Source organism: Sphaeramia orbicularis, chromosome 11 (genome assembly GCF_902148855.1).
Source record: "Sphaeramia orbicularis chromosome 11, fSphaOr1.1, whole genome shotgun sequence".
Taxonomy (NCBI): domain Eukaryota; kingdom Metazoa; phylum Chordata; class Actinopteri; order Kurtiformes; family Apogonidae; genus Sphaeramia; species Sphaeramia orbicularis.
In genome coordinates, this window is record NC_043967.1 from 3,473,930 (window position 1) to 3,501,748 (window position 27,819).

General features: G+C 38.6%; 1 protein-coding gene across 1 annotated transcript in view; it reads right to left on the minus strand.

The window, feature by feature from the left end:
* The window catches only part of dennd3a (DENN/MADD domain containing 3a), a 59,728-nt gene extending 32,166 nt beyond the window's left edge, over positions 1 to 27,562 (minus strand). The window contains 18 exon segments of the mRNA XM_030146768.1: positions 196 to 352; positions 570 to 729; positions 1,333 to 1,538; positions 7,881 to 7,984; positions 8,090 to 8,186; positions 9,867 to 10,022; positions 10,466 to 10,581; positions 13,094 to 13,213; positions 13,315 to 13,328; positions 13,331 to 13,412; positions 14,137 to 14,256; positions 14,377 to 14,488; positions 14,575 to 14,696; positions 14,825 to 14,940; positions 16,439 to 16,576; positions 16,721 to 16,874; positions 19,446 to 19,544; positions 27,441 to 27,562. Of these exon segments, the coding sequence (XP_030002628.1) occupies positions 196 to 352; positions 570 to 729; positions 1,333 to 1,538; positions 7,881 to 7,984; positions 8,090 to 8,186; positions 9,867 to 10,022; positions 10,466 to 10,581; positions 13,094 to 13,213; positions 13,315 to 13,328; positions 13,331 to 13,412; positions 14,137 to 14,256; positions 14,377 to 14,488; positions 14,575 to 14,696; positions 14,825 to 14,940; positions 16,439 to 16,576; positions 16,721 to 16,874; positions 19,446 to 19,526 (2,055 nt within the window). The 5' untranslated portion in view covers positions 19,527 to 19,544; positions 27,441 to 27,562.
* Positions 27,563 to 27,819: the final 257 nt, after the last annotated feature.

Genomic DNA, 27,819 nt, shown 5'->3' on the forward strand with positions numbered 1-27,819 from the left:
AACATGTGTTTGATAACCACAGATGTACACATACGAACATACATTCATCTCAACCAGCTTTTTTTCCTGGTGAAATGAAGGTTAAGAATGTCCCCATGGTTTCTAAAGCCCAGGGGTCCATGGTATACAGCGTCTACAGCTCCACATGCACAGTGAAGCACAACACATCATGTGTATTTGTGATGTGGAACTGACCAGTAAACGCTCAGCTTCAGGCAGAGAGTCCACCAGAGACTTCACCATCTGGGACGGAAAGATATCTGAGTCGGTTTTATACAGACTCTGGAAGTCCTCCAGGGCATCCAGACACCGATTGGACACAGTGTTGACCAACCCACGGAGGTAATGGTACCTGGACAGACACACAGATGACTGGGCTTCAGTGTGTGTGTACACAGGTGTACTGTTACTGTACATAAGTGTGTGTGTGTGTGTGTGTGTGTGTGTGTGTGTGTGTGTGTATGTGTGTGTGTGTGTGTGTGTGTGTGTATGTGTGTGTGTGTGTGTGTATGTGTGTGTGTGTGTGTGTGTGTATGTGTGTGGGTGTGTGTGTGTGTTCCATCCTGTACCTGGCCAGCAGAGCAGATCCATCCGGTGGTGTAGCACTAATAGCCTTCCCCAGGGAAGCAACCATGTCAGAATAATAGTTCTGGACATAATGATAGGCCAGAGGAGGAGGAAACTCTGGAAGATGGAACACTTTGACAGCCTTTGTAGGAAATTTGAGCCCTGCAAAGAAAAAAAGGAAGTTACAAACTGATTATAAATTAATTTCTTCTACAGTGTCACTTTATTGCATATTGCATATATTTATATCACTTTAACTCTGTAACTCATCTATTACCAATAACTCATCTGTTCACTTCACTGTTGCACTTTTATTGTCTATTTATTGTCTACTCAACCCCAGGATGTTTATAGTTATATTCTGTTTGTATTATAGTCTGTTTATAATTATACTGTTTATAGTTATATTGTTTATAGTTATATTCTGTTTATAGTTATATTGTTCATAGTTATATTCTGTTTACAGTTATATTGTTCATAGTTATATTCTGTTTATAGTTATATTGTTTATAGTTATATTCTGTTCGTAGTTATACTGTTTATAGTTATGTTCTGTTTATGGTTATATTCTGTTTATAGTTATATTCTTTTCTATTTTTATATTTTTTTTGTACTATGTTCATTTTACACCCTGGGGTCTTACAGTTTGGTCATTTCTGTTTTCTGTATGTGATGTACATATAGACAAACTGTCAATAAAGCTGACTTTGACTTGAATTGACTTGTGACTCATAGGTCAGTCTGTGCCAGTGCCATCAGTCTGACCGAAATCAGCGGTGATCTTCCTGAGCGAGGACGGTCTGTTGGTGCGGAGGCCGGTCCCAGCGTCGGCGGAGGGCTGGTCCAGGTTGGGCAGACTGGCCCCCAGCCTCTTACTCAGTCTGTTCGGAGGACTGACGTAGCTGTTGTAGCCACTCCTCGACAGCTCGGACATAAGAGGCCGACGAGGAGACTCGGTCATAGCTCTGTTCCTGCAGAACACACACATAAATGTAGACATGAGGGAGCTGAAGCTGGTGACCACACACACACAAATCACATGTTCAAAACCTACAACAGTCATTTAACAGAGGGTACTTTAATACTGTGCAAACATTTCTCAATACGCGTTCTTGTCTGTCCTTCTGTTCTCACATTCTCATGACACGTCATCAGTCGTGGCCAAGTATTGTTCCATTTGAAAGTTCGCATGAACCAAGGACACATGGAATACCCTGATATTGTTGTTGTCTGCTAGTTTAAACCAAGGATGCACTGGTTGGTGACTCATGTAGACTTGGCTGTAAATATCCCAAGATGCACTTGGTGCTACTGTCCAATGCTACAGCGGCTTCTGTGAAAACTGAATTCAGAAATGTTTAATTGAGTAGATGACCGTAACGAGATGATGTGATATAATGTTAGAACGGAAATACCTCTGTATTATCATGATATGGAATTCAACTAAATGTATTACAGCAGGCATGTCCAAAGTCCGGCCCAGGGGCCAATTGTGGCCCGCGGTCAGATTTTATACAGCCCACAGCTTCGGTTTTAGAATGTACTATTTATGGCCCTCTTGGACTGTTGAACTGAGTACATGAATCATAAAAGGTTCAAAATGCAGTTTCTCCTTTCACCTCATGGTGGCAGCACCACTATAACTCTATCTGGCTCTGTGACCATGCCATGAACTAGGTCTGTAACGGTACACAAAATTTTCGGTTCGGTACGTTTTCGGTTTTCAAAGCCACGGTTCGGTTTTTTTCGGTTCGGTACGGGAAGAAAGAAAACCCCTCAAAATATCTTTAATACGTTTGAATTTTTGAACATTTTTCCCCCAATTTTTGGACACAATAGAATATAGAAAAACAGGAATAATATAATTCTGCTACTATAAATCAAATAGAAATAAAATAAATTATTAATATTACTAAATGTATTTTAAACATTAGTATTACACTTTTCCCTGACAGGTAGTTTTGAACAAACAACAAAAATCTAATCACAGTTCTGTCAGTTCACATTCTGCATAAAATATCAACAAAAAATTCTGCATGTAGTGCAACATTAACAGGAGGGTAAACTGGTATTCTGTTTTAACAAACTGAAGAGCAACACTGACAACAAACTGAACCAAATTATTTATTTTAGGACAGAGAACAAACTGTTTAGGACACTTTGTGTACTCGTGTGTGTGCGCGTGTGTGTGCGCGTGTGCGCACACGCAAGGTGCGATTTGTCTGGGGGATGGTTTGTTTGTTTGTTTGTTTTTTTGTTTTTGTTTTTTTTTTTTGGTCGGAGCCGGGGGCGCGTGTGGGGGAGGGGGGGGGCGGTCCGGTCCATAACTAACGTAACTAACGCTGGCGTGAAACGAAAGCGAAACTTTATTTTTATATACTTTCAACGTCCAACTCCGAGTTCTATTCCTCTGGTATACAGCGTGCGTGAGAGAGAGACAGACAGTTAGTGTGTTTTAGAACTACCGTAGCTCCCAGGGGCCACACAGCATTCGTCTTATCTCCGTCTCTTTCCTCGTTGTTGTCTTTCACCGGGACCTGAAGTGATCCCAAACTGGACTGTACTGATGGTGGAGGGTCTCCAATCTCTTCCTTCCAGGTTCTCATCATATTTTTTTTTATTTATTTATTTTTTTTACCTTATATCAGCTGCTATTTCATATTTAGGGTCAATGTATGCGTCCTTAAATATGTCCATGTGAAACTTGCGTGTATTTAACGTTCCGCATCAAACAATGTCTTTTGTTCCTTTTTCTTTTTCTCAACAGACTGTGCCGTTTCGGTACAGCTGTGTACCGAACCGAACAGGTGTGTACCGAAACAGTTCGGTTCGGTACGTGTACCGTTACAGGCCTACCATGAACCCTTTTCGCTAATTTCTAACCATGGCGCCTGTAAATAAAAAAACGGAAGTTTGACAGTGAGGGCCGCCGCCTCCAGGAGAGATGGGAATTACAATTTTTTTTCACTGAAAATCAAGGCGATTATGTTTGCCTAATTTGTCAAGAGACTGTTGCCTAGTTTAAGGAATTCAATGTAAAGAGACACTAGCAGACAAAACACGCTAACGCATACGACAAGCTAGCAGGGAGTGAGCACTCCGAAAAAGTGAAGCAAATTCCAGCTGCTTTAAACTCACAACAGTGACTCTTCATGTGAACCTGGGAGTTCAATGAATTCGCCACCAAGGCAGGATACCAAGTTGCCAGGTTAGTTGCCTATAACTGCTGGTGTGATGTACTTGTAGATGTGACACAAAATATTACTTTCTGAATGATTTTGTGAAAGACAAGAGTAAGAGTCATATGTTTTCATCTTAAATGTTAACAGACTTTGCATTACTGAGTAATATATGAGTAATGATTACTCATATAAGTCATGTTTAAAATGAATGTGGGGTTACGATTTGTATTAACTTGGAAGTTTAAGATACTCCATATAGTTTGTTCTATGTTATCTGACTCCAGATGTGAAAGGAAGGCAGAATGTTTTTTTTTTTTTTTTTGTTTTTTAAATTTGTTCACACCTGAGTGGCTTAGATTTGGTTACATTGCCATTTAAAAAAATTATATTGTGACAATGAAAATAAAATTGTTGTAGAACAGCGCATTTATATGTAATTTTTACTGTTTAAAAAATGTCTGAAGGGACCACTGGCCCCTGGCAATCTCCACATTATCAGATCTGGCCCTCTTTAAAAAAAGTTTCGACACCCCTGTATTACAGTTTTGAAAAATGCACAAAATATATAAATGACGTGTAAATACTAGTCCAAATGTATTGAAATCAAATCAGTGACACTGTGGTGATTTAAGGGAAATACGTTATGGAGCCGATGACAAATACAGCAGAGACAGAGGAAAGTTCACCAGTACCAGCCGTTCAATAACAGACTTACATTCTTAGGAAGTCTGTTCTCTGGGACCGTTCTGACCATGACTGTACTCTGTGTTCTTGATATTGACAAATGGCCTAAGTATATCATTTTTTAACTGGTAAGAACCAGCTGCATCGATTATAATATCCATATGGTGTAAGTTTATGAACCTAATTAGGAGGAGAGTTACTGTAGAGCTGAGCTCTGATAAATAAAAGTTCATTAAAGTTATTATTTATGAGTTCAAGGAGGCCAGACTTCTGTCACTTGGCGTTTGTAAGATCTGACTCATCCTATAAGAATTCTGTTGAGTTTTGAGTTTGTTAATGTTGAGTTTTTAATGAGTTTAGCGTCCGTCCTAATGCTAACATGCCAAGTTAGCCTGTATGCTATCCTGTGGTTAATGCCGTATTGTGTGTGTTATCAGAGCAGAGCTTGGCAGACACACAGTGTTCACAGATAAACACTGTTTTCTGATTGGACCACAGTCCTAGAATAGGAAAACTGAAAATGGTAAATTGTCTATCTCCTTACCAGAACAGTACAACTACAGACTGAATGAACTTGTAATGTTAGCACCACTCACGTAAGTAGCCTATCCAAGCTAACACCAACCTTTCCCCCTAAAATTTAAGTTTTCTAATAAATTCAGTCCTGTCAGTGGTCAACCCCACTACACAAAAGCACAATAGACACTAGCATACATACAGTAGTGAAACAACGGTTGTAAATAGACGTGTGTGTGGTTTATTTGTATATTTACCTGTAAAAACCCACTCACTGCTGTCTGTCCCATAGAAGAACAGGACAGCGCACAGTTTGTTTGGAACTATTGAGGCTTACATGAAGCATGGGATCACAGTAGCAGCGACATCAAAGCATGTCCTAACTCTCTCTTTCTCTGGCCAGTTCATCGCAGGGTTGACTAATTAACCTATTAGTGCATGTCTTTGGACAGTGGGAGGACTGTGGGAGTACACAGACAGAACCCACCCAGGAACGAGGAGGTACCGAACAACCAAACAAAAGGATGACACACATGCTGAACACTACATCACACTGCATTTCCATGCAAAGAGGAATAATAGGACAATACAGAAGAACTTAAAGCCAATTCATTTTTACATACATAGACAAACAAGACATGCAGCTAATTATTTATTATTATTTATTGTTTATTTGATAAAGTCAGATACATGTACAAAGAAACTGAGAACAGCTACCCCATTTGTATATCAAAGTGTTTGTAGTGAATGTTAATTTGTGACATTTGTCCCTAAAAAGGCTTTTACAGAGAAAAAAAAGTAAAATATTACGTATGCCCCGAGTTCAGTGTAAAAGAAAAAAAAAAACGCTAAATATTGTTAATGACCATTAAATATGATTACAGCAGGATACCAAGAATACACATTTAACTCCACATGTGTAAAGGTATGTTAGTGCATAGGAGGAGGAGGAGGAGGACGAGGACGAGAAGGAGGAGGAGGAGGTGGTGGTGGTGGGGCTCTGCTGCAGGTTTGCAGTTATTTATGTATTTACAAAGAGGTTATGGAGCAATTCCATTTAAATACTGACTTTACGTGGTTAACCTTCAGAAGTGGTCATTTACGTGTAGGTTTTTTTTCTCCCCTTATTTTATTTCTGACTCTAATTGTAATCAATATCTATTGCAAATATCTATTTTTTTTTCATATATTCCACATAGGGATGTTTGATTAGATATATTTATGTATGTAAAATGCCTGGTATATTTTTTATGAGCAAACTAAATAAAAATTAAATTAAAAAAATAAAATAAACATTTTGCAAACTTAATATCTGCTATTTGACTAAATTGTGGCAGTGAAAGCCTTTTGGCCCTATGTAGACACTCTGAGATGAAGAGCAGACTAATCCCAGAGCCTGTCCACGCCACAACCAAATTAAGCCAATCCACAAAACTTTAATATGGTTTGGGTCTTTGGTCACATGACACCAGCGTTGTCGGTGCCCTGGAATGGTGTTTTTGGAGAATGGGTCCCAGAGCGGAAAAATGTCACAACACTGCCCTCGTATTGTCGTGTGGATAGGCACTTCTTGGAAACAATGATGCCATAGAACCACGTGACCAGAAGAAGAAAACCCCAGATGGAACATCCAGTAACAACAACAACAACAACTGCAGATTCCAGAGTTGTGTTTGTGCTGCAGGCACTGCTCAGTTTATTAGCACTAGTCCAACTAAACCTGGTACTGCTGTACCAACTGGACGACCAGAGGAGACGCAGAAACAGATCCATACCTCAGATCCTTTTAAATCCACCACAGTGTCCTGATAGAAGGACGACCCCGACCCTGCATTCTTCTGTGGTTTGAGTGTATCCTGCCATAGGCTCTGTCTGTGTTTGTTACAGCGCCACATATAGGTGTGGCATACGTATGACACCACTTTAACCCAGTTTTCCCATTTCCATCTGGATGCAGATATTTATGGAAATGATACATGTATGGACACCAAACTTTTAGAACCCGCAAAAGAAAAATACCAGGAGCATTGTGGTGTGGACGTAGCCTCTGAATAGACTGATTGGTCTGAGACTAGACAGTCAAACCACATGACAAATTTAAGAAAATCATTAAATAATTACCATTAATTACCTTGACATCGATATGACTTGAGGTCATCACTCTAGCAAATATCCACAAGATGTGTTCAAATGGTATCGAGTTATTTTTATACTGTACGTCCAATTTCACATTTGTTGGAATGACAAAGATAGCAATACTTACAATAATGTGGTTATTATTCACACAAGGTGTTTGTCTTTTAACTGTATTAAATTAAGCCTAAAAGACCCAAATGTTCACCTTTAACCCTTAAAGACCCAAAGGTCTACCTTTAACCTAAACCACCTACTGATCTAAACTGTTTAATTCCTGTTGACCCATTAATCCTATCAATCCATGTCAATAATTGGTGTAAAATACAGTTCTTCATCTTTTCATGGTCATCAGATATGACCATATTTGGATGTTCAGAGGCTCCGTAGTTACCATGGAAACACCGTCATCTTCTCCAACATTGATTCCCCAGGCAAACCCATGAAGTTGGATCAGTGACAGTGGATGGACACACTGGGTTTATGTTCAGTTAATGACAGATTGGACTAAAAAAGACAGTTTCTTTAGTTTTCTCTGTTTTGATAAAACAACCATTGAATTTACTCTGAGCTGTTATGAACATTTACATGATCAATGAATTAAATATAGGAAAATACATGATTTACAGTGAAAAAAAACAAAATATAGAAGATAATATTATAATGAATGGTGGTCAGTTGCTTGAGAAAAATTCACTTGTGAACTGACATAAAAGTAGAGCTGGGTCTGTATGGGTTCATATGACTGTTTCACTTTTCCAGCCTGAGTGTTGGTGTCCCACAGGTGTGACATCTTACCTGTGGGCGTGGTTACGCAGGTTCTGTTCCATACAGCTGAAGCTGTCCCGTTTCCTGTTCAGCCTGTCCCGCAAGAATGAGTGGAAGATATGGGTTTCTAAGACCTGGTGACAATAACAAAAGACATGCACTGTAAGAGTCTGGGTGTGTGTGTGAGACTGTGTGTGTGTGTGTGTGTGTGTGTGGGGGGGGTTAAGTTGTGATGGTACCTTCGTATAAAAAGGCTGGTCTGCTGCTTCCCTGGTTCGCAGAAACTCCTCACTGTTAAAAACTCTGTGTTCATGATTTAAAAAGTCCTGGACTCCTCTGATACATCAACAAATAGAAACAGAGAAAACAGAGTGTGTATAAGTAACACAGCATGAGCCCTTTAATATGTGTATATATGAGTATTAATATGTGTAATATCTGTCCAGTATCTGTGATGGAGACTGCCGACAGTGACCACAGCTGCACAGATCTGCTGCTTATATGGACCAGTTATCTATCTATGAGGACTGTTTAATAATTCAATCACAGTATTTCACTCAACTGGAGACACTGGAAATGTCCAAGTTACTATACAACAGGTAACAAAACATGTAGAAAACCATCAGTACTGAAGGTTCAAGATAAAGACATTTCATTTCAATTCATTCAGCTGAGGATACGACTTACAGATGGACAAAGAATGAAGGCTTCAGGTACAATTATTTGTTCTAGCAGCTTATTATTCATCACTAATAGAGGAAAATAAGAACAATCACAGGTTTGTGTTCAGTACTGGATCCAGACTGACACAGAACCACAGTGCATATGAGCCTAGTATTCCTGCTTATCGCCATAGCAACGACTTTATGAACTTCTTCAATAATCAGATCTTGCTCATCAGAGATCAAATTAATGGCCTCTTATCCTCCACAAATTCTGGTCCACCTTTAAGTCCTTCAGACCTAGAAACGACAGAGTTGACCTTTGACCCATCTGGTTTTATGGACTGCTTTTGTCCCGTACAGATCAGTCAGCTAACTTCAATAGTCTCTTTATCTAAATCAGGGGTCTCAAACTCAGATCCTCGAGGGCCGGTATCCTGCATGTTTTAGTTGTTTCCCTCTTCCAGCACACCTGACGGTCGTTCTCAGGCTTCTGCAGAGCTTGATGGTAGGCTTATCATTTGAATCAGGTGTGTCGGAAGAGGGATACATCTAAAACATGCAGGATAGTGGCCCTCGAGGACCGGAGTTTGAGACCCCTGATCTAAATGGTCTACCTGTCTCTTAGACCCAGTTCCAACTAAACTCATCACAGATGCTTTACCTTTACTTAGCTCCACCTCCTTTACTTAGCTCCACCTCCTTGATATGATGAACCTGTCATTATCAACAGGCTATGTACCACGGTCCTTTAAAGGAGCTGTCCTCCTCCTCCTCCTGTCTGTCTCTGCCCCTCTTCTCTCCTCCTCCTGTCTGACCTCCTCTCTTCTCCCCTTCTGTCCTCCTCTCTCCTTCTCTTCTCTGACCTCTTCTGTCCTCTTCTTTGCTCCTCCTTTTCTCTGACCTCCTCTCTCCTCCTCCTGTCTGACCTTCTCTCTCCTCTTCTGTCCTCCTCTGTCCTCCTTTTCTCTGACCTCATCTCTCCTCCTCTTCTGTCTTCTTCTCTGCTCCTCGTCCTGTCTGACTTCCTCCCCCCCCCCCATCTGACCTCCTCTCTCCTCCTCTTCTGTCTTCTTCTCTGCTCCTCCTCCTGTCTGACCTCCTCTCTCCTTCATTTCTCTGACCTCCTCTTTCCTCCTCTTCTGTCCTCTTCTCTGCTCCTCCTCCTGTCTGACCTCCTCTCTGCTCCTCCCCTTCTCTTAAATCTCTATCCATACTGGGGGCGTTCATGTCCAGTTTTCCAGTTTAAAAGTAGTAGTTTCCATAATTCCCACAGCACATGAAGGCAGCATTTCAACGGTCATTGTCACGGTTCACATTGGATCAGACATGAGTCCACCACTAACAGCTTTACCTGAAGATGTTCACCACCAGTTCCAGAGCGATGTTCTGGATCTGTGTGTTGAGTTTTCTCTGCCAGTCTCTGCGTTGGACCCTCAACAGGTTGGTGTCGGTTCCTGCTCCCAGGTGACACATCTCTAAATCATAGTGAAGCTGAAGACTCTCTGCCCTGGACACATCACACATACACCAGCAACACTAGTTATTATTCAGTCCAGTTTGTTGTCTTTGTCATTTAATTTAGTGCTACAGTCACACTAGTGTGCCTTCATTTTAAAACAGCATCATATCACTGTGTGTGTGTGTGTGTGGGGGGAGGGGGGGGGGGTAACTCCACTAGACACAGGAATGATGGCAAATTGTTTCAAATTAAAGCTCAACTGGTGTTAATGCATTCAATAGTATCATTGAAAAATGCAGAATTTGAGCTGCTGAAAGAGACAGTAGCAGGTATCATAACAAATCCATGGTCACTGGTCAAAGATTTAAATGTACAGGTCAGTTTAGCGCAATGTAAAGCATTAAAACTTTATTTCACATAAACTCTCGTAAAAGAAACAAAGGCCAGTGTTTTTTGCGAACAGTCTACTGTTACAGTTTAGTCAGTGTTACCTTGAAATAAAGCTGTCGGCTGCGGTCAGAGGGATGCCTGGGAGGTCAACACTTTCACACCATGACGACTGAATAATGCCGTCATCAATATTGACCAGGATCAGGTCTTCTGTCTCCTATATTCAAATGTAAACACAAACTAATTGTCATTTCTAGGTAAAATGGTCAGGGTTGAACATGTGACTAAAACAGGCTGATGCTAATGCTGCTGCATCAGGCCCAGTTGATGATTTTTTTTATTCTTTTCCTTTTTCCTGTGGGTTAAACAGAATGTTCCTGTTAGGCTGTCACACAGACATCTGACTCACAGTCAATGCCAAAGGTGGCACTTTGGAATATTTTTTATTATGTGATGATGTAGCAGTTACTTTGAAATTAAATATAACCTCATAAAATGGTAATAATCTAATTTGATCTGTATATAACTGTATTCTTTAAGTGATGCTTAAGGTGGATTTTCATAATAAAAATGGATGGTAATTATATTAAGTCAAATAAGGCATGATTTCTTATTTGGCCAGTGAAAAATATTTTTGGCTGGTAAATTTTTGGAGGTCACTGGCCAATGGCAGATGAGGTAAAATGTTAAATTTATGCCCTGAGTAGTGGTAACAGTAGTAGTAGTAGTAGTAATAATAGTAGTAGTAGTAGTAATAGTAGTAGTAGTAGTAATAGTGGTAGTAGTAGTAGTAGTAGTTGTAGTAGTAGTAGTAATAGTAGTAGCAGTAGTACAGTAGTAGTAATAATAGTAGTAGTAGTAGTAGTTGTAATAGTAGTAGTAGTAGTAGTAGTAGTAATAGTAACTGCAGTAGTAGTAGTAGTCGTAATAGTAGTAGTAGTAGTAGTAGTAGTAGTAGTAGTAGTAGTAATAGTGGTAGTAGTAGTAGTAATAGTGGTAGTAGTAGTAGTAATAGTAGTAGTAGTAGTAGTAGTAGTAATAGTAGTAGTAGTAATAGTAGTAGTAGTAGTAGTAGTGGTAGTAGTAGTAGTAGTAGTAGTAACTGTAGTAGTAGTAATAGTAGTAGTAGTAGTAGTAATAGTAGTAGTAGTAGTAGTAGTAATAGTAGTAGTAGTAGTATACATAGTAGCAGTTTCAGAAAATAATCTCATTGTGAAGGCTGGAAATTGCAGGTTCTTGTCTGTATTTATATATTCATCTTTTACTTCTATTGCTAATATGTAAATTTTTCATTAAACACCACAAAGACTAAAAAAGTTTAGATTTTACCCATGATTTATTCAGTTGCACTCGCCATACCATTTTAATATATTCAATAAATTTTAATATCCATTTTCAGGGAGACCCTGGGACGACTCTTGGCTGCTGTGGAGGCCAGTTGGACGACCTGTGAGCTGGCAGCTCAAGGCTTCAGTGTGCAGATCTTGACGGGCACCTTGGCCCTTATCGACACTTGCATTACTGACAAAACTGAACTGAACAAAGGCCAGAAATACTTTTCTGAAAAATAAACACAATGTGAGCTTTATCTTGATAATGTTATTTTGTTTTCATGTTAGAAGCAAATCATATGATCTGGACTGGACACACGATTCCTCCTCAGTAGATCTGTTTAAAATAAAATATATTAAAAAGCAATGGACTCTATGCACAGCCCCACTACTTCCTGAACTTAAGGCACCTCCTTTATTTCCTGTCTTTCATTGTTGGACACACTGATTAATCCAGGTATGTCTGACCACAGTATCACAACAAGTAGAAGGTGAAAAATTAATTAAATAGTGAAATAATTATATATGCTTAAATTGCTATTTAATTAATTCATGTCACATTTAAGTAATTATCATTCATTCATTCATTTTTTTGAACCTGCTTTATCCTCACTAGGGTCACGGGGGTCGCTTGGAGCCTATCCCAGCTACTTACGGGCAAAGGTGGGGTTCACCCTGGACATGTGACCAGTTCATCACAGGGCTGAACATACAGAGACAAACAATCACTCTTGCATTCACACCTATGGACAATTTAGATTAACCCATTAACCTATCAGTGCATGTGTTTGGATGGTGGGAGGAGCCAGAGTACCAGAGAGAACCCATGCAGACACGGGGAGAACATAAGTAATTACTGATAGATGTATTTATTTATTTAATGTATGTATTTCCAATTTTAATTACTTGATGACACATTTAAGGCTTTATTTAATGATGTATTAATATATTTCATTTTGGCACTGCTGGCATGCCATCAAACCTGATTTATTTCATTCTTTTACGTCTGCACATGTGCCAAATCAAAATCGTACAAAATGGAAGTTATGTAGGCAAACAAGAGCGGATGACAATAACAGGAAGTTTGATTCTACCATCACTATGTGTGTACGTACTCGAAAGAAATCCATTAATGGACTGGAGCGTCTAAACCAGAGTTTATCAATTATCGCATTTCTTAAACAAACGCATCAGATCTGATTATTACAATGATCTGATTACTGCCAGTTGTTGGATTGTTATGGTCATGTAAACAGGCCCAGTGTCATCAGGAAAAAGGTCAGTACTGTCCATATCATGTTGATTCATAAGGTTTACATCCAGAAAGTCCAAATGTAAACTTGATGTTGATAAGACAACGTCTGAGGGTTAATGGTGGTGAATGGTAGTTGTACTCACTGCAGCAACTTCTTCCAAATGACTGACGTGACAACCCATCAGGAAGGCAGTAGGAGCCATGAGGAAGTCCAGCATCCCTCGAGCCAGAACCGGAACATAAGGCTGCTGCCAGGAGAGAGGCTGAAGCAGAAACACCACATATGAAGCAATGGGCACAGAAAAACTACAGACACTTTATTTAGACTGAGTAAAATATATACTAGTATTGGTTGTGCACTGACATGCAGGTACAACGTAGACTCTCTGCAACTAGAGTGAGTCTGGACCAGTCGCATGAGAAGAAAACCATCCTCTGCTCCTGGAGGAGGCACGACAGGATCTACAGATAAACCAGAGTGTGACACAATTAACTGCACAATAATGCACATTCTGGACTGGATTATAATAAACTAGGGCAGGGGTCTCAAACTCATTTTCTTTCAGGTTCCACATTCAGCCCAATTTGATCTGCAGTGGACCGGACCAGTAAAATAATAGCACAATAAGAACCTATAAATAATGACAGCTCGAAATTTTTGTCTTTGTTTTAGTGCAAAAAACCCCCATTAAATTATGAAAACATTTACTTTTCTAAACTATCCAAACAAAAAAAGATGTGAATAATCTGAAAAAAATGAAATTTCTCATGAAAAATAAGTGGAATTTTAACAATATTATTCCTCAACTTATCATTTCTACATGTGCATTATGGATCAGATCTACAAAGACACTCAACACTGAGTAACAGGCAGAAAATTGTTAAAATTGTGCTTAATTTTCTTTAGACATTTCAGGTTGTTCATATTTGTTCAGGTTATTCACATTTTATTGTTACAGGATAGTTTGTAAATGTAAATATTTTCATAATTTAATGTTATTTTTTGCACTAAAACAAAGACAAAAATTGGAAGTTGTCATTATTTAGAGGCATAATGTAATATTTTTTTCACATCAAACCGAGAAGAAAATACGCTAGTCTTGGTTTTCTAAATCAACTAAGGATATTGTGTTTTATAGCCTATTTACATTTATCGAGGTCTTCTGCACATTCTAAATTTCTTTACCAGTAGCAGGTTCGTGTGTGTGAAACAAAGGAATGGAAGATGCAGGTCAATGTCGATAAGTGGGCTGTCCTGGTCCTCCCTGGATGGAAGAACCACCTGAAGTGGACGGAGGCTGAACGACTAACAAACACAAACACATATATGCACGTTACTGTTAAGATGTAGCACAGGAATATTCTCAAAACAGAAAGGAGAAGACAGGTGAGGTGAAAGTCAGAGGAACATGCTGGGGGTTTTCACCACATGGAGCTGTCCAGGAGGCGGTAACGGCACCAGCGACAGTTTGGCTGAAAACTCCTTGACCGTCTCCTCAAAGTCAGATTGTCTGGAAGGTCGTAACTGAACCAGGAGACTGAAGCAGGAGAGATGAGGAGAAACAGAGGGCTTCAAACTACTGATGTTTTCATCTTTTAGCTCCACAGAAACAGATGTATCTACCATGACAAGCAGTCCCTCAGGGCATTGTAGTATGGAAACTTAGAGATGACGCAGATAGCGAAGGGTACAAACAGACGACATTTAGACGAGTTCCACCGATGGCCATTGTGAAGAACCCCCTCCTGACACGACAGAAAACCAAAGGACAAGCAAGGATTTAGACACGATCAAAGCTGTGCACTCCAAGGACAGAACATCCTTTTTCTTTAGGTTTATATCAAATAAATTCATCACATGAGCGTGTTCTTACCTGAACAGCTCTGAAGTACTGCACTACCACTCCATGGGTACGGTTCCCAAACAAGTCAGTGAAAACCAAAAAGTGATAAGTGTCTTCTGTCTGTTCACTGGACAAGTGAAGACCACCTGGACAAATGGAAACAGAAGTAAAAATATATGTCAGGTTCATGTTATAAGAGGGACAAAACAACTGTAAACCTGACAAAGCAACATGAAACTGTGAATACACAACCAACAAACATTTTCATTCACCGAAATAGCATAGACGTGAGGCGTAACAAAAACTATAACATAAATAATATCTGATGTGTTTGTAGATAGTTGTTCAGCTGTCCTCAGAGAACAGATGCTAAATGAATAGATAGCATCTTCATTATAAAAGATAACTGACGTATTTTTAAGTGTTTTAAGCCTGTATCACAGAACCTTTACATATGGAATTCTGTGAATGTAACATATATTTGAATGCTTTACTATAACACTTTGAAGGAAATATTTTTGAAAATGCACAAAACTCAAATGAAAAAAGAAGTTAATGGAAAACACTAACCATTAAATATTGATTTTAATATGAATATTAAACTATTAAACTTACATTAAACTGACTTAATTAATTTTGACAATGGGTTTGAGTATTTTCTTTGTAAATCTAAATTCTCTGATTTCAACTTTCATCCCGCTACACTAAACTGAACACCTTTGGCTTGTGGACCAAACTAGACTTATCTGAGGACATCATCTTAAGTTTTGGGAAACACTGGTATTGATGGTTCTCAAGGTGGTGTCATCTGAGAGATCACTGTGTTCAAATTTAACAGATGCCATTCTGTCTTTCTCTGAGAACCCTTTTGAATGTCATGCAAACACACACACATATATATGGAAATTCCACGCAGCAACCAAGTGAAAGCAGATTCTCACAGATTAGACAAGAAACAATCCAGATGGTTCCACCAGGGTTGTTTTCCAGAATGGGTCTAGTCGGTGGATGGAGGTAAAGGACACATTTGAGTTCAACACTCACCAACAGACAAACTGCTGCCGCAGGGAATTCACATTCCACAATTGCACTTTGTAAGAAAATTTCTGAAAAGGCCTGAGTGCCGTTTGTGTTGTTCTGTAAACAAGTGGACTGTGTTTATGATGGAGTCATCTACGAAGGTGTTCACTGTGAGGGAAGTGACTCAGGTGCAGAAGCACAGACAGACAAATGGAGTAGAGAGAATTAGGATCTGACTGGGGTTGGACACATCTGGACAAAAAACTGTGATGAAATCAGACGCTGCTTTAACAGGCTGCATGTTTTGGTGGTTGAATGTTTTCAGTAACACAATGTATGCAATGTAGTGACACAAAAATCATACTGACGTATGATTATGATTATTATTATTGTAAACAATTATTGCTGATTTACTGACTCAGCAATCACACAATTATCATGATATGACATTAATGAAGACCAGCAGTAAACCAGGCTTTGACGTGGTACATTCTGAAGAAACAGGGATGGGATTCTCATCCAAAACCTGCATGTGTCTCCACGGTAACCAAACAGACAAGTGTGTTGGCCTCAGATGCTGTTTATTTGTGTCTGCCATGACTGTCAGAGTAAAAACCATTTTACCAGGGAAACAGAGCTGTGGCAGGGCGATAAGGTCCAGATCCTTTGGAACGCTGATGTCTTCAGCCACAGAGGAAACTTCAGCTCGACTGGCTGATTCTCCGTTGGACACAGGCTCTGCAGCACGATCTCGCCTTTTCTGGAAAAATAACAAAACAAACATGCATTTACCTCTGAATTTAATATGATACAAATCCCTATAAAGTTCATTCTAAATGAACGGGTATGGTTTTTGGACTTCTAGAGCAAACTTTGAGCTTAATTAAAAAACTAAATTATTTTACCTTCTAATGAAGCTCCTCCTCCTCTGGACACGGCTAAAAGCTGGACCAATCACCTGACTGGAGTTGGTCTCCTTAGAAACAAAGGGCGGGGCATGAACCTGCAGCACCTCCGCGTCCAATGAGGGGAGTTCATTTGACTTACTGTGCTGATGGATCTGAAACCAAGTTTGAACAGTTTTTCAGATGGTTTGATTCAATCTGTAATTTGCACCATATGTTTATAATGTACTTTGTGTTCATACTGTACATTCATTTCTAGGTGTTTAGGAGACAAAGGCCAATTCAAAATACATCTGATAAGAAAACTATCCTAGCTGACATTTATTAGAGACGTCCTCTTTCTCTAATCTTAACAGTGTTTTCACAGCAGAGCCACTAGCGTCTGTATTTGAAACATAGTAAATCTGTGGCCATGCTGAAATACAAATCAGTTACAATAAAGTAGAAGGACTGATAACCATTTTACTAGGGATGCACAATAACTATCGGCACCGATAATTATCAGTCCAATACTGAAAAAATTTCAACGGTACACAGTGCACGTTGTTGCCATGCCAACCACCATAAAAACCAAGAAGAAGAAGAAGAAGAAGAAGAAGAAGAAGAAGAGGTGTGGATCAGTCCATTGTTTGTCAAAGAGTTTTCAGTTCCTTACACTGTTACAGATGTAAGACCAAGAGGAAGGTCCAGACCCAGAGGCAGATCCAGTGGTTGTTTTGTCTGTTCTGCTCCGATAGCAGCAGAAGAACAGGGACATTTGAAAACACTTAATGTCAAAAAAGCTGAACGTAGCTTTATGCCCCAGAACAGTGACCAGTCAGCACCAAAGTAGGTGTGGACATCTGTAACCACCAAGGTATTATCGTTAACGAAAACTAACGAAATGACCAAAACAGAATTGTCCAAACATTTTTGTTAACTGAAATAAATAAAAACTATAATTAAAAGAAAAAACAATAACTAACTGAAACTGTAATGTGTGCTTACAAAATTAACTAAAACGTATAAAAATTATGGATAAAATTCCCTTCGTTTTCGTCTGTTTCAATGTCAGATTGATATGAAATTGATTTATTTCCCTCAAGCAATTTTAGCTGCTGGCACCATATGATATTTAACGGTCCATCACTTGTGTTCACTTGTGGTTTCCAGTCGTCTTCTGGTACCCACTCTACCTGGAAACATGGAGACTAAAGTTGGGGGAAAGCAGCAGAGTCCTGTCTGGGATTTATTTGAATACGATGACAGAGAAGAAGAGAAAAGATATGAAAAACTAACTTAACTAAAACTAAACTAACTAAAACTAATGCTAAATCTAAGCATTTAGACCAAACAAAAACTATAAAACAACAAACCTGCTCTAAAACTAATTAAAACTAACTGAATTAGAGAAAAAAAGTCAAAACTAAATAAAACTAAACTATAATGAAAAATCCAAAACTATTACAACCTTGGTAGCCACACCCACTTTTACCTCTACAAAAATCCCAACCACAACCCCAGTTTAATGGATGTTATCCACATTCAGCCTTGTCCTCTCCATATGGACACATTATAGAGACAAAGATGAACGGAGGTGAATGTTTGAAAACAGCAACAGTTGATCACCAAATTCTGTCTGTGACATAAATAGAACTGAAAACCCGTGGACTGTTGTCCATCTGAAGCAGACAGAGGCTTTAGGTTCTGGAGAAGCCTTTATTGGACTATTAACGAAGTTTAATACTGACAAGAAGAAAACAACTGGAACTATGGGAACTATTGTTGTTTGGTATCGGTTTTGGTTATGAGATGCAGTAAGTCGCAGGTGTCAGACATGTGGCCCAGGGGCCAAAACCAGCCCGCCAAAGGGTCCAATCCGGCCCGTGGGATGAATTTATGAAATGCGAAAAGTACACTGAAGATATCAACAATCACTGGTGTTAAAATCAACCAATTCAATCTAAAATGGGTCAGACCAGTAAAATACTGTCATAATAAGCTACAATTAAAGAAAACCACAAAATTTTTTTTTTTTCTTTGTTTTAGTGCAAAAAAGGTAAACTTACACAAAAATGTTTACATTTACAGACTAGCCTTTTACAAAAACTTTCAATCATCTGAAATGTCTTAAGTGAAGTATGTAGAATTTTACCAATATTCAACCTGTTACTACATGTTTTGTGTATTTGTAGATCCACTGTGATCTGTAACTTATGATGCACATGTGTAAATGATAAACTGAAGTGTAATATTGCTAAAATTGCACTTATTTTTCTTAAGAATTTTCGGGTTGTTCATATTTGTTCATGTTATGTTCAAGTAGAGTTTGTAGATGTAAACATTTTCACTATGGAATTTGACTTTTTTCACTCAGAAACATAGAGAAAACTTTGGTGTCATCATTATTTATCCGTTCTTATCCTATTATTTATATTATTTTACTGCCCTGCCCACTTTATAACATATTAGTCTGTATGTGGCCCCCTGAACTCGAATGAGTTTGACACCCCTGCACTAAGTTATCGGTAGTAAAAAAAAACAATTATTGTGCATCCCTACGTTTTACCCTTTAACTGGCCATTTCCTGGATCATGACAGGGTTACCAATGATCCATTAGATGAGTCTATGTTGGCAGAAGAAGCCACAAAGCTGCAAACATCTATACTCTGCATGACTGTTTAAATGTGACACACAGATGTGAATACTCTGAATGTGTGTGTTAATGTGTATGCAGTGGATGTACCTGGTAAATGTCTCGGAGTTTATCACTGGGCGCTCCGACCACCACACATGCCTCCAGGAGTCCAGATGGAAGCTCAGCCATCACACACCAACATCCAACCTGACACAAACACACACACATTAGTCATGTTGGATCCGAGAACAACCGTCAAAGGGACTGTGTCACATTTTTACTGTGAAGTTTCAAAAGATTTCCAACTGGACACTGATTTAATCTGTGTTCAGCAAAATAACCCAAGCATGAGTCACCCCCACCCACACAGAGCCACTGAATAAAACGTCAAATCAAAGTTTTTTTTTTTTAAACAAGTTGACACAGATCAGTTTGGATATGGTCCATAATGACACCATGGCCTCAAAACAGTGGTGGGCTTAATAACCCTTGGTTGATCCTTCGATTCCACCTCCATCTGTCTGTTTCTGGCAGATTCAACAAATAAACATCTGACTCACATTAGTTGACAAAACAAGAAAAATCTAAGGAATTGCTTTCTTTCTTCTTCCTTCTGTATTGCATTCTCTTCACCCATCCTCATTTTGTTTAGATTCTTCACCTTTATGTCCAATATTGCCAATATTTGCCTTTTTCTCTTGATTCTTCATTTTAACACGGTTGCTTGTTTTTCTTTTCTTTTCTCAGTCTACTGTACTGTGTCACTGAAACACGTCATTCATTCCCAGAAAACTCCTATTTTTGTAACCCTTGTGTGTTTCAAAGTGTGTAAGTATTCAGTGCTCACATACTCAGCCAAAGGACATCGTTAAAGCGGTCACCTTCTTCATATGAGTAAGTCTTTCCAGACACTCACAGTAAATAGAAAACAGATGTTGAATGGACAAACCACAAAGATAAAACCAAGTCAGCCAAGATATTCTGACACGCTTTGCTTCTTGGATTCATAGAAATGCTTCTATTTCAGTTCCTGGTTATAAAAACCTTCGAAGCCACCTTTGTGCATAGACTTCTCAAACACTGTGAGAGGCAGGACTAATGTCACAAACAAGTCTATCCTCATAGCTTTCACTGATAAACCTGCTTTGACATTGACAACAACAATTTGAAGAAGCTCTCTCTAGCAAACAGATAGTGTGAACACCAATGGAAGGTGTTGAATGGGAAAGGTTCACATATGAAGAGTAATAACACCTCCTCTCCGACACTGCTCCGACCCCAACACCTTTAAATCCCTTTTAAAAAACTCACTTATTTAAGATTGCTTTTAATGTTTAATCCTAATGTTTAATGTTTAACTGTTTTATATTTGTATACCTGCCTTTGCACCTGCTTTTAATCTGTTTTTAATGTGCCTGGTTTCTGTCTTTTTCTGCTGCATGTAAAATGTCTTTGAGTTCTATGAAAAGCGCTATACAAATAAAATGTATTATATATACATATATATATACATATATATATATATATATATATATATATATATATATAATATATATATTTATTTATTTATTTATTTATTTTTTTTTTTTTTAAGAAACTTCACCTGTTATTTCTGACTAATATATAATATATCCTATGTTTCTTCAGATATTTTGCAAATGTAATAAGAATTCAAATCTGCACGTTTTTCAATCAGTCAAACCTTTATTTAACCCTTAGATTAACAAATTGGTCAAAAATGACCTGGTGAGGTTGTTTTATTGCAATATCTTTGTAATGAAAAGTTCCATGAATTCCTCAAAAAACATGTTATGGACATAATACCATTTACCTTTTAGACTTACCTTTTCTAGATTTTATGAGATTGTAGTTGTTGTATTACTACCCCAAGCTTCAAATGAGAGGAGCTGATGTTGCATCCGACTAACACATGATCCTGGCAAAGCTGAGGTTGAAACTAAGAAGATATGGCCAAGTCAACACTGGAAGTCGCCTAAAGTTCTAAGTACGTCTCCTTAATGACCCAGCAAAGACAAAATGGATTTAGGCAGGAACTGACAAACAAATGCCAAACTCTTCAAGGCCTGAGACTGAGATCTACGAGACCATAAACACAACCTGCCAGGAGGTGCTTGGACCACAAACGAATAACAGTAATGAATGGATCACACAGGATTCCCTGAACAAGATAAGGAAACAGAGAGAGTTGAAAGCAAAAGTCAACAACAGCCACACTTGTGTCAAAAGACAAGCTGCACAGGAAGAGTACTTAAGCACAAACTGGGAGGTTAAGAACTCCATCAAGAAGGAAAAGAACAGGTACTTAGAAGATTTAGCTGAAAAGGCAGAGAAAGCAGCCGCTGACACATGAAATTGTTCACCAAACAATCAAGACTCTCTCAGTGAAACTGAGCAAGCACACTCTGCCGGTGAAGGACAGGGAAGGAAACACTATCTTGGACCAGGACAACTAAACTGATGGTGGGAGCACTTCGGTCAACTTTTGAACAGACCACCCCCAGACAACCAGCCAGACATTCTCCCAGGAAGAAAAGACCAGTCAATAGATATAGATCCGCCCATAAAAGAGGAAGTAGCAGATGCAATTAAACTTCTGAAGTCACACAAGGTTGCAGGACCTGAGCACACACCAGCAGAAGCACTAAAAGCAGACGTAACAACAACAGTTGACATACTACATGTGTTATGAAAGAAGAAATACCTAAGGATTGGAAGGAAGGACACCTGATCAAACTGCCAAAGAAGGGAGACCAAAGCAACTGTAACAACTACAGAGGCTTAACACTCTTGTCCATACCAGGAAAGATTTTCAGTAGAATTATCTTAAAGAGGATCAAACAAGCCGCAGAGGACAAGCTCCGTGACAACCAGGCTGATTTTGCAAGAACCAATCATGCGTTGACCAAATCGCTACCCTGTGTATCGCTGTGGAACAGTCTGTAGGGTGGAACTCGCCTGTATTAGTCAACTATGAAAATGCATTTGATAGCACAGACAGGAAAACACTACGGAAACTCATGAGACACTATAATACCAGAGAAACTTGTCACCCTTGATAAGGCTATCTATCAGGGAAAAAATAGCAAAGTTTTTCATGAAGGGAAACTTTCCCAATCTTTTCATGTACAGAAAGGAGTATGACAAGGATGCCTGCTGTCACCGTTTCTCTTCATCCAGGCAATGGATTGGGTCTTGAAGGAAACAACCAAAGGAAGACAAAATGGACTCCATGGCAACAAGTTGATGACCTAGACTTCGCGGACAACCTCATGCTACTGTCTCATACACATGTACAGATACAAACAAAGACAGATGAACTGATCCGTCTTTCATAGAGTGTCAGCCTACGAATCCATCCAGGAAAGTCCAAAATTCCAAAGTTAGGCAAAACATCAAGTAATCCAGTCACAGTGGATAAAACATCAATGGAAGAAGTGGAATCTTTTAATTACCTTGGGAGCATCATTGACAAACAAGGCGGAGCAAATGTTGATATAAATGAAAGAATCAGCAAAGCAACAACAACATTCACCCAATTAACAAAAGTTTGGAAAGCCAGAAAGATCTCACAACGCACAAAGATATGGCCTTTAAATCCAAATGTGAAATCAGTTCTGCTGAACAACTGTGAAACATGGAAGACAACACAGACAGTCCTGAAGAAAGTCCAGGCACTTGTCTACCAATGCATGAGAACAATTCTTAAAATCAAATGGTAAGACAAGGACACAAATGAAAAACTGTGGAACAGAACTGGACAGAAACCAATAGAAGAAGAAATCGGACTGCAGAAATGACGCTGGATTTGACGTACACTCTGAAAGCCAAGCAATAACATGGCAAGACAAGCACTAGACTGGAACCCACAGGGAACAGGAGGCAGGGGAAGACCACAGCAAACATGGAACTGGTGTGTAGAAAACCACATACACAGAACGAAGAAGAGAAAGATGAAAGATGGAGAAAGATGGAGTTGGCTTGTGTGTGTCTTTTACCCTGCCAGCGGTGGACTGGCCATCGAGGTACCAGGAGTTTTCCCAGTGGGCCGCTGGGTCAGTGGGCCGGTGCGGCTGGTGAGAGGAAAAAAAAAAACTGTTGTTGCCAGAGCCTAGACGGCCCAAAAGGTGATGCCCAGTGCCCCACAACAGGGAGAGTACTGGTGCAGTTGGGCGGACGGCCTTTAATGTGGTTTCCAGTGTTTTATAGGCTAGTTTCACCAGTGACAGGCCAGATAACGTTGGTCCACATGGGTGTGTCACACCTCTTTCCCCCTTTCACTTAATGTTTGGGCTGTCTCGGCCAATCACAGCCAGAGTCCACGGTCTCAGGGGCTTTCATGGTCATGGTTACTCAGCGTGATGTTTTGAAGATGCAAGAAAATGACACAATAACAGATGGTGTTGCAGAGAAAAGTGAGCTTCTGCAAAAATTATTAACTCTGTAAGGTGATTTATGTTCAGAATTATCATTATTATTATTTATTTATTTATTGTGTGACTTATTCATCTTGCAAATACTAACATTGTTTGTTTGTTTGTTTTTTTAACTTGTCTTGTCCAGCATCCTAACAGCAGAATGGTAGTCTGGCTGCCTTTTGGTGCTGCACAAATTTGCTTTGCCAAAGGAAACTTCATAAAGTATATGAAGCTCCACTTGATATTCTACTGACTTTATTATGAGTGTTGTTGAACAACATTTTGATACCGGACCTGACATGGGGGGTGGGGGTGGGGGAGCAAGAAGGAAGAAGGTGTCGAAGACCCTCACAAGAAAGTATCATCAATACAAACAGTAACAACCATGGTGATAAATATAATGGAAACAAAAACTACAACCAGAACTGAGTAAACTGGGCAGAAGAGAGAGAGAAAAAAAACAAACAAACAAAACTACAAAAAAAATACAATAAAACACATAAGACCTATTAAATGATGAATATAAGAAAAGAAAGTATGCACAGAATTTCATACACCACGTCTGCTCAAATAATACCAGTAACGAATCCACACAACATCAGCTGTTCACATTCATCTGCTGTGACAGAGTGACGTGTGTACAGCCTAAGGTCTGTGTGTCAAACACTAATTATTCTGTTGTGGGCTGATTTGTGCTACATAAACTTAAATAATATCAATGATTTATGGGACATGACATTTTTACGCCCCCCAGGAGAGTGGGCCGGTCAGGTACAGATTCCTGGGCTGTTTTGTTGCCCCAGTCTGCCCCTGACCAGGTGTGAAAGGTGATGATGATGACCCCACCCTTCCATAGGTGGGTCAAAATGACCCACATTCATTTTCAATGGAATTTCTGAACCTTTGATTCATTCTACATTTATTCATTCCATATTAAGATTCACCCTCTCACATACTAACCAAACAGATGTTGACATTGTTCTGTTACTGTTATATACTATATATTATATATTATATATACTTTGCTTTTCAAATTTATAAAATATATTAAAAAAAAAAACATTTAAAAATGTTTGGTTTTTTAAAATATTTTAAATAAAACACATTTCAAACATGAAATCATTGTTTTGTGGACCAAAATATAATACAAATGATTATTTTTATCATGGCAAAATAACACACTGATTGTATCATGGGTTAATTTTAACTGACTTATGGAAGAGTGGAGCGTCCAAACACTGAGGCATCTTGAATTTAACTTTTTAAGTTAAAAAAAATAAAATAAAATAAATTTGATGCCTAGAACATAGGAGGACATAATCAATCATAATCAGACATATACTCATGGTAGAGGATACTTTATTTAATTTAAAAAGTGAGTTTTTAATATCATGTATGTAAAACAGAACTAACAGCAATATTTCTATAATATAAAATATGTAACATTAACTTTTTTTTTGGGGGGGGGGGGGTTGTTTGCATGAAAATTTGCATGCATTTACTGAAAGCATGTATGTAATAACTTCTAAAAATGGAAGTGGTTAGGAGGGGAAACATACACAGTGATGAAACATTGTTAGGAAATTGCACATGTGCATGGCATCACTTTGCTGAGAATAAACCAGGTTTATCATCACTACTGTCTTCATATTAGGGTGGACTAGTTTAGTTTCTATTACATATTCTCCATGGATTTCCACTTCAAACACAGTCTTTTAAATTCGCATTAGTAACAACAGCCCTGTCTGCACTGATTCACCGCAGAACCGAAACCTCCTCACACTCATCAAGTCAAAGCTGAAGATGAAGTCAATGGTTTGGAGGCGTTGGACTTCATCAACTCTCCAAAAATGAAAAAACAATCAACATTCACCTGTTTGGAACCAAGCAGTGTTTACCAGGTTTTGGCAAAGTACAACAACTGGTTTGTGAGAAAAAAAACTGTAAAAAAACTAAAAACATTAAAAAAAAAAAAAAAAAAAAACTGTAGAATTTTTCATTTTTTGTCTCCCATCTGACATATTGCAATTATTATTATTATTATTATTATTATTATTATTATTATTATTATTATTTCATTTGTTTGTTGTTTTTTGCACTATTTTGTGCTGCAGATGTTTTCTTGTATTTTATCCTGTTGCTGCCTTCACCAAAGAATTTCCTGTTGTGGACCTATAAAGTTTCATCTAATCTAATCTAATCTAATATAATATAATATAATTTAATCTAATCTAATCTAATGCTCTCTGTAGGACACAGGTGTCAAACGTACGGCCCACGGGCCAAAACCGACCCACCAGAGGGTCCAATCTGGCCTGTGGGATGAATTTGTGAAATACAACAACTACACTGAAGATATTAACAATCATGGATGTTCAAATCATTCCAGTTCAGGTTCCACATACAGAATAATTGATCTCAAGTGGATCAGACCAGTAAAATACTATCATAACAACCTATAAGTAATGACAACTCCATATTTTCCCCTTTTGATTTAGTGTAAAAAAAAAAAGAAAAAAAAGAAAAAAAAGTCAAATTACATGAAAATATTTACATTTACAGACTATCCTTTCACAAAAAATGTGAATAATCTGATCAAATTTGGACAACCACAAATAAGAGAAGTAAAAGCACTTGGACCAATATTCTGTCTGTTATTAAATGTTTGGTGTATTTGTAGATCCACTGGGATCTGTCAGTTATAATGTACATGTGGAAATAATAAACTGAGGCAGAATATTGTTCAAACTGCACTTATGTTTCTTAAGACCTTTCAGGTTTTTCATTTTATTCAGATTTTTAAGGACACTCTGTAGATTAGATGTAAACATTTTCATCATATCATTAGGGCTGGGTATTGGCAAGAATCTGGCGATATGATACAAATCACAATTCTAGGATCACAGTACGATATATCATGATACTGTTAAAAAGGCAATTTTTTAAAAAAAGATTATTTCCTGGAAGAATTTAATTACACCAGAAATATGTACAAATACTGAACACATTTTTATTTGATCACAACAGGATCTAATGCTATATCACAAAAAAAAAAAAAAAAAAAAAAAATCTAATTCTTCTAGTTCCCAAAGGAACAAAATCTGCCTCTCAGACAGTAAAATGTGCTTTTAGGATCCTTCAAATAATCATTATTTAATAAAACCATTTTAAATAATAATAAATAAAATATAAACAAACAAGAAAAACAAAAAAACAAAAATGAACCTCCGCCATGTCTGCATTTGAATAAACACCTAAAATATCAACACAGTACTTTTTAATAGCAACACAGTATCGTGAAATGAAATATCACAATATGTTACAAAACTGATATTTTCTAACACCTCTACATAACACTGGACTTTTTTCACTGTCATTTTTTGCCTTTTGACACCGGACTGGGGGAATGTGCAGTTTGACAAACCTACTGCTGGAAATGAACACAAGTCTGTTTTTCCAAATGACTGTTCTTTGGATTTTTACTGAGTCTAAACTCCTGTGGTGCAGTTTGTATGACACACACACATTTGTGTTTGGATCCGGTGCTTTTTCCAAGTGTTTGAAGGCGTTGAAAGTGGACCAGAACCAGAACCATGCGGACAGAGACATGGACCGGGTTAGGGTCAGGGTTCCAAACCGGACTGAGCAGGTACAAGAACAAACTCACCTTTAAGACTGGATCAGTTCCAGATGCACACAGAACCCTCTGACCCGGACCAGCAGTCAGCTCCGACCCAGTGTCCTCAGTCTGTCCAAGGGAAGAGAAGACAGCCCCGGTCCACCAGTGTCTCTGTCCCACAGCCCCGGTCCACAGACAGTGGGCTGAGCCGGTGTTAGGTTCAGCTTTCGGCGCCTTCACAGCTTCAGCTCAGATTGACTTCCTGTTGACGACCGTTCAAAGGCCGAACAGCCTGTGGAAGAACAGCAGGACAATGGCGCACTCTGCCGGTCAGCCACAGTACTGCAGTGTTTTTGCTTTGTGTTTGTTTGTTTTTTGTTTGTTTAAAATTGGGGTTTTTCAAATACAAGTACATTTCAAACAAGGT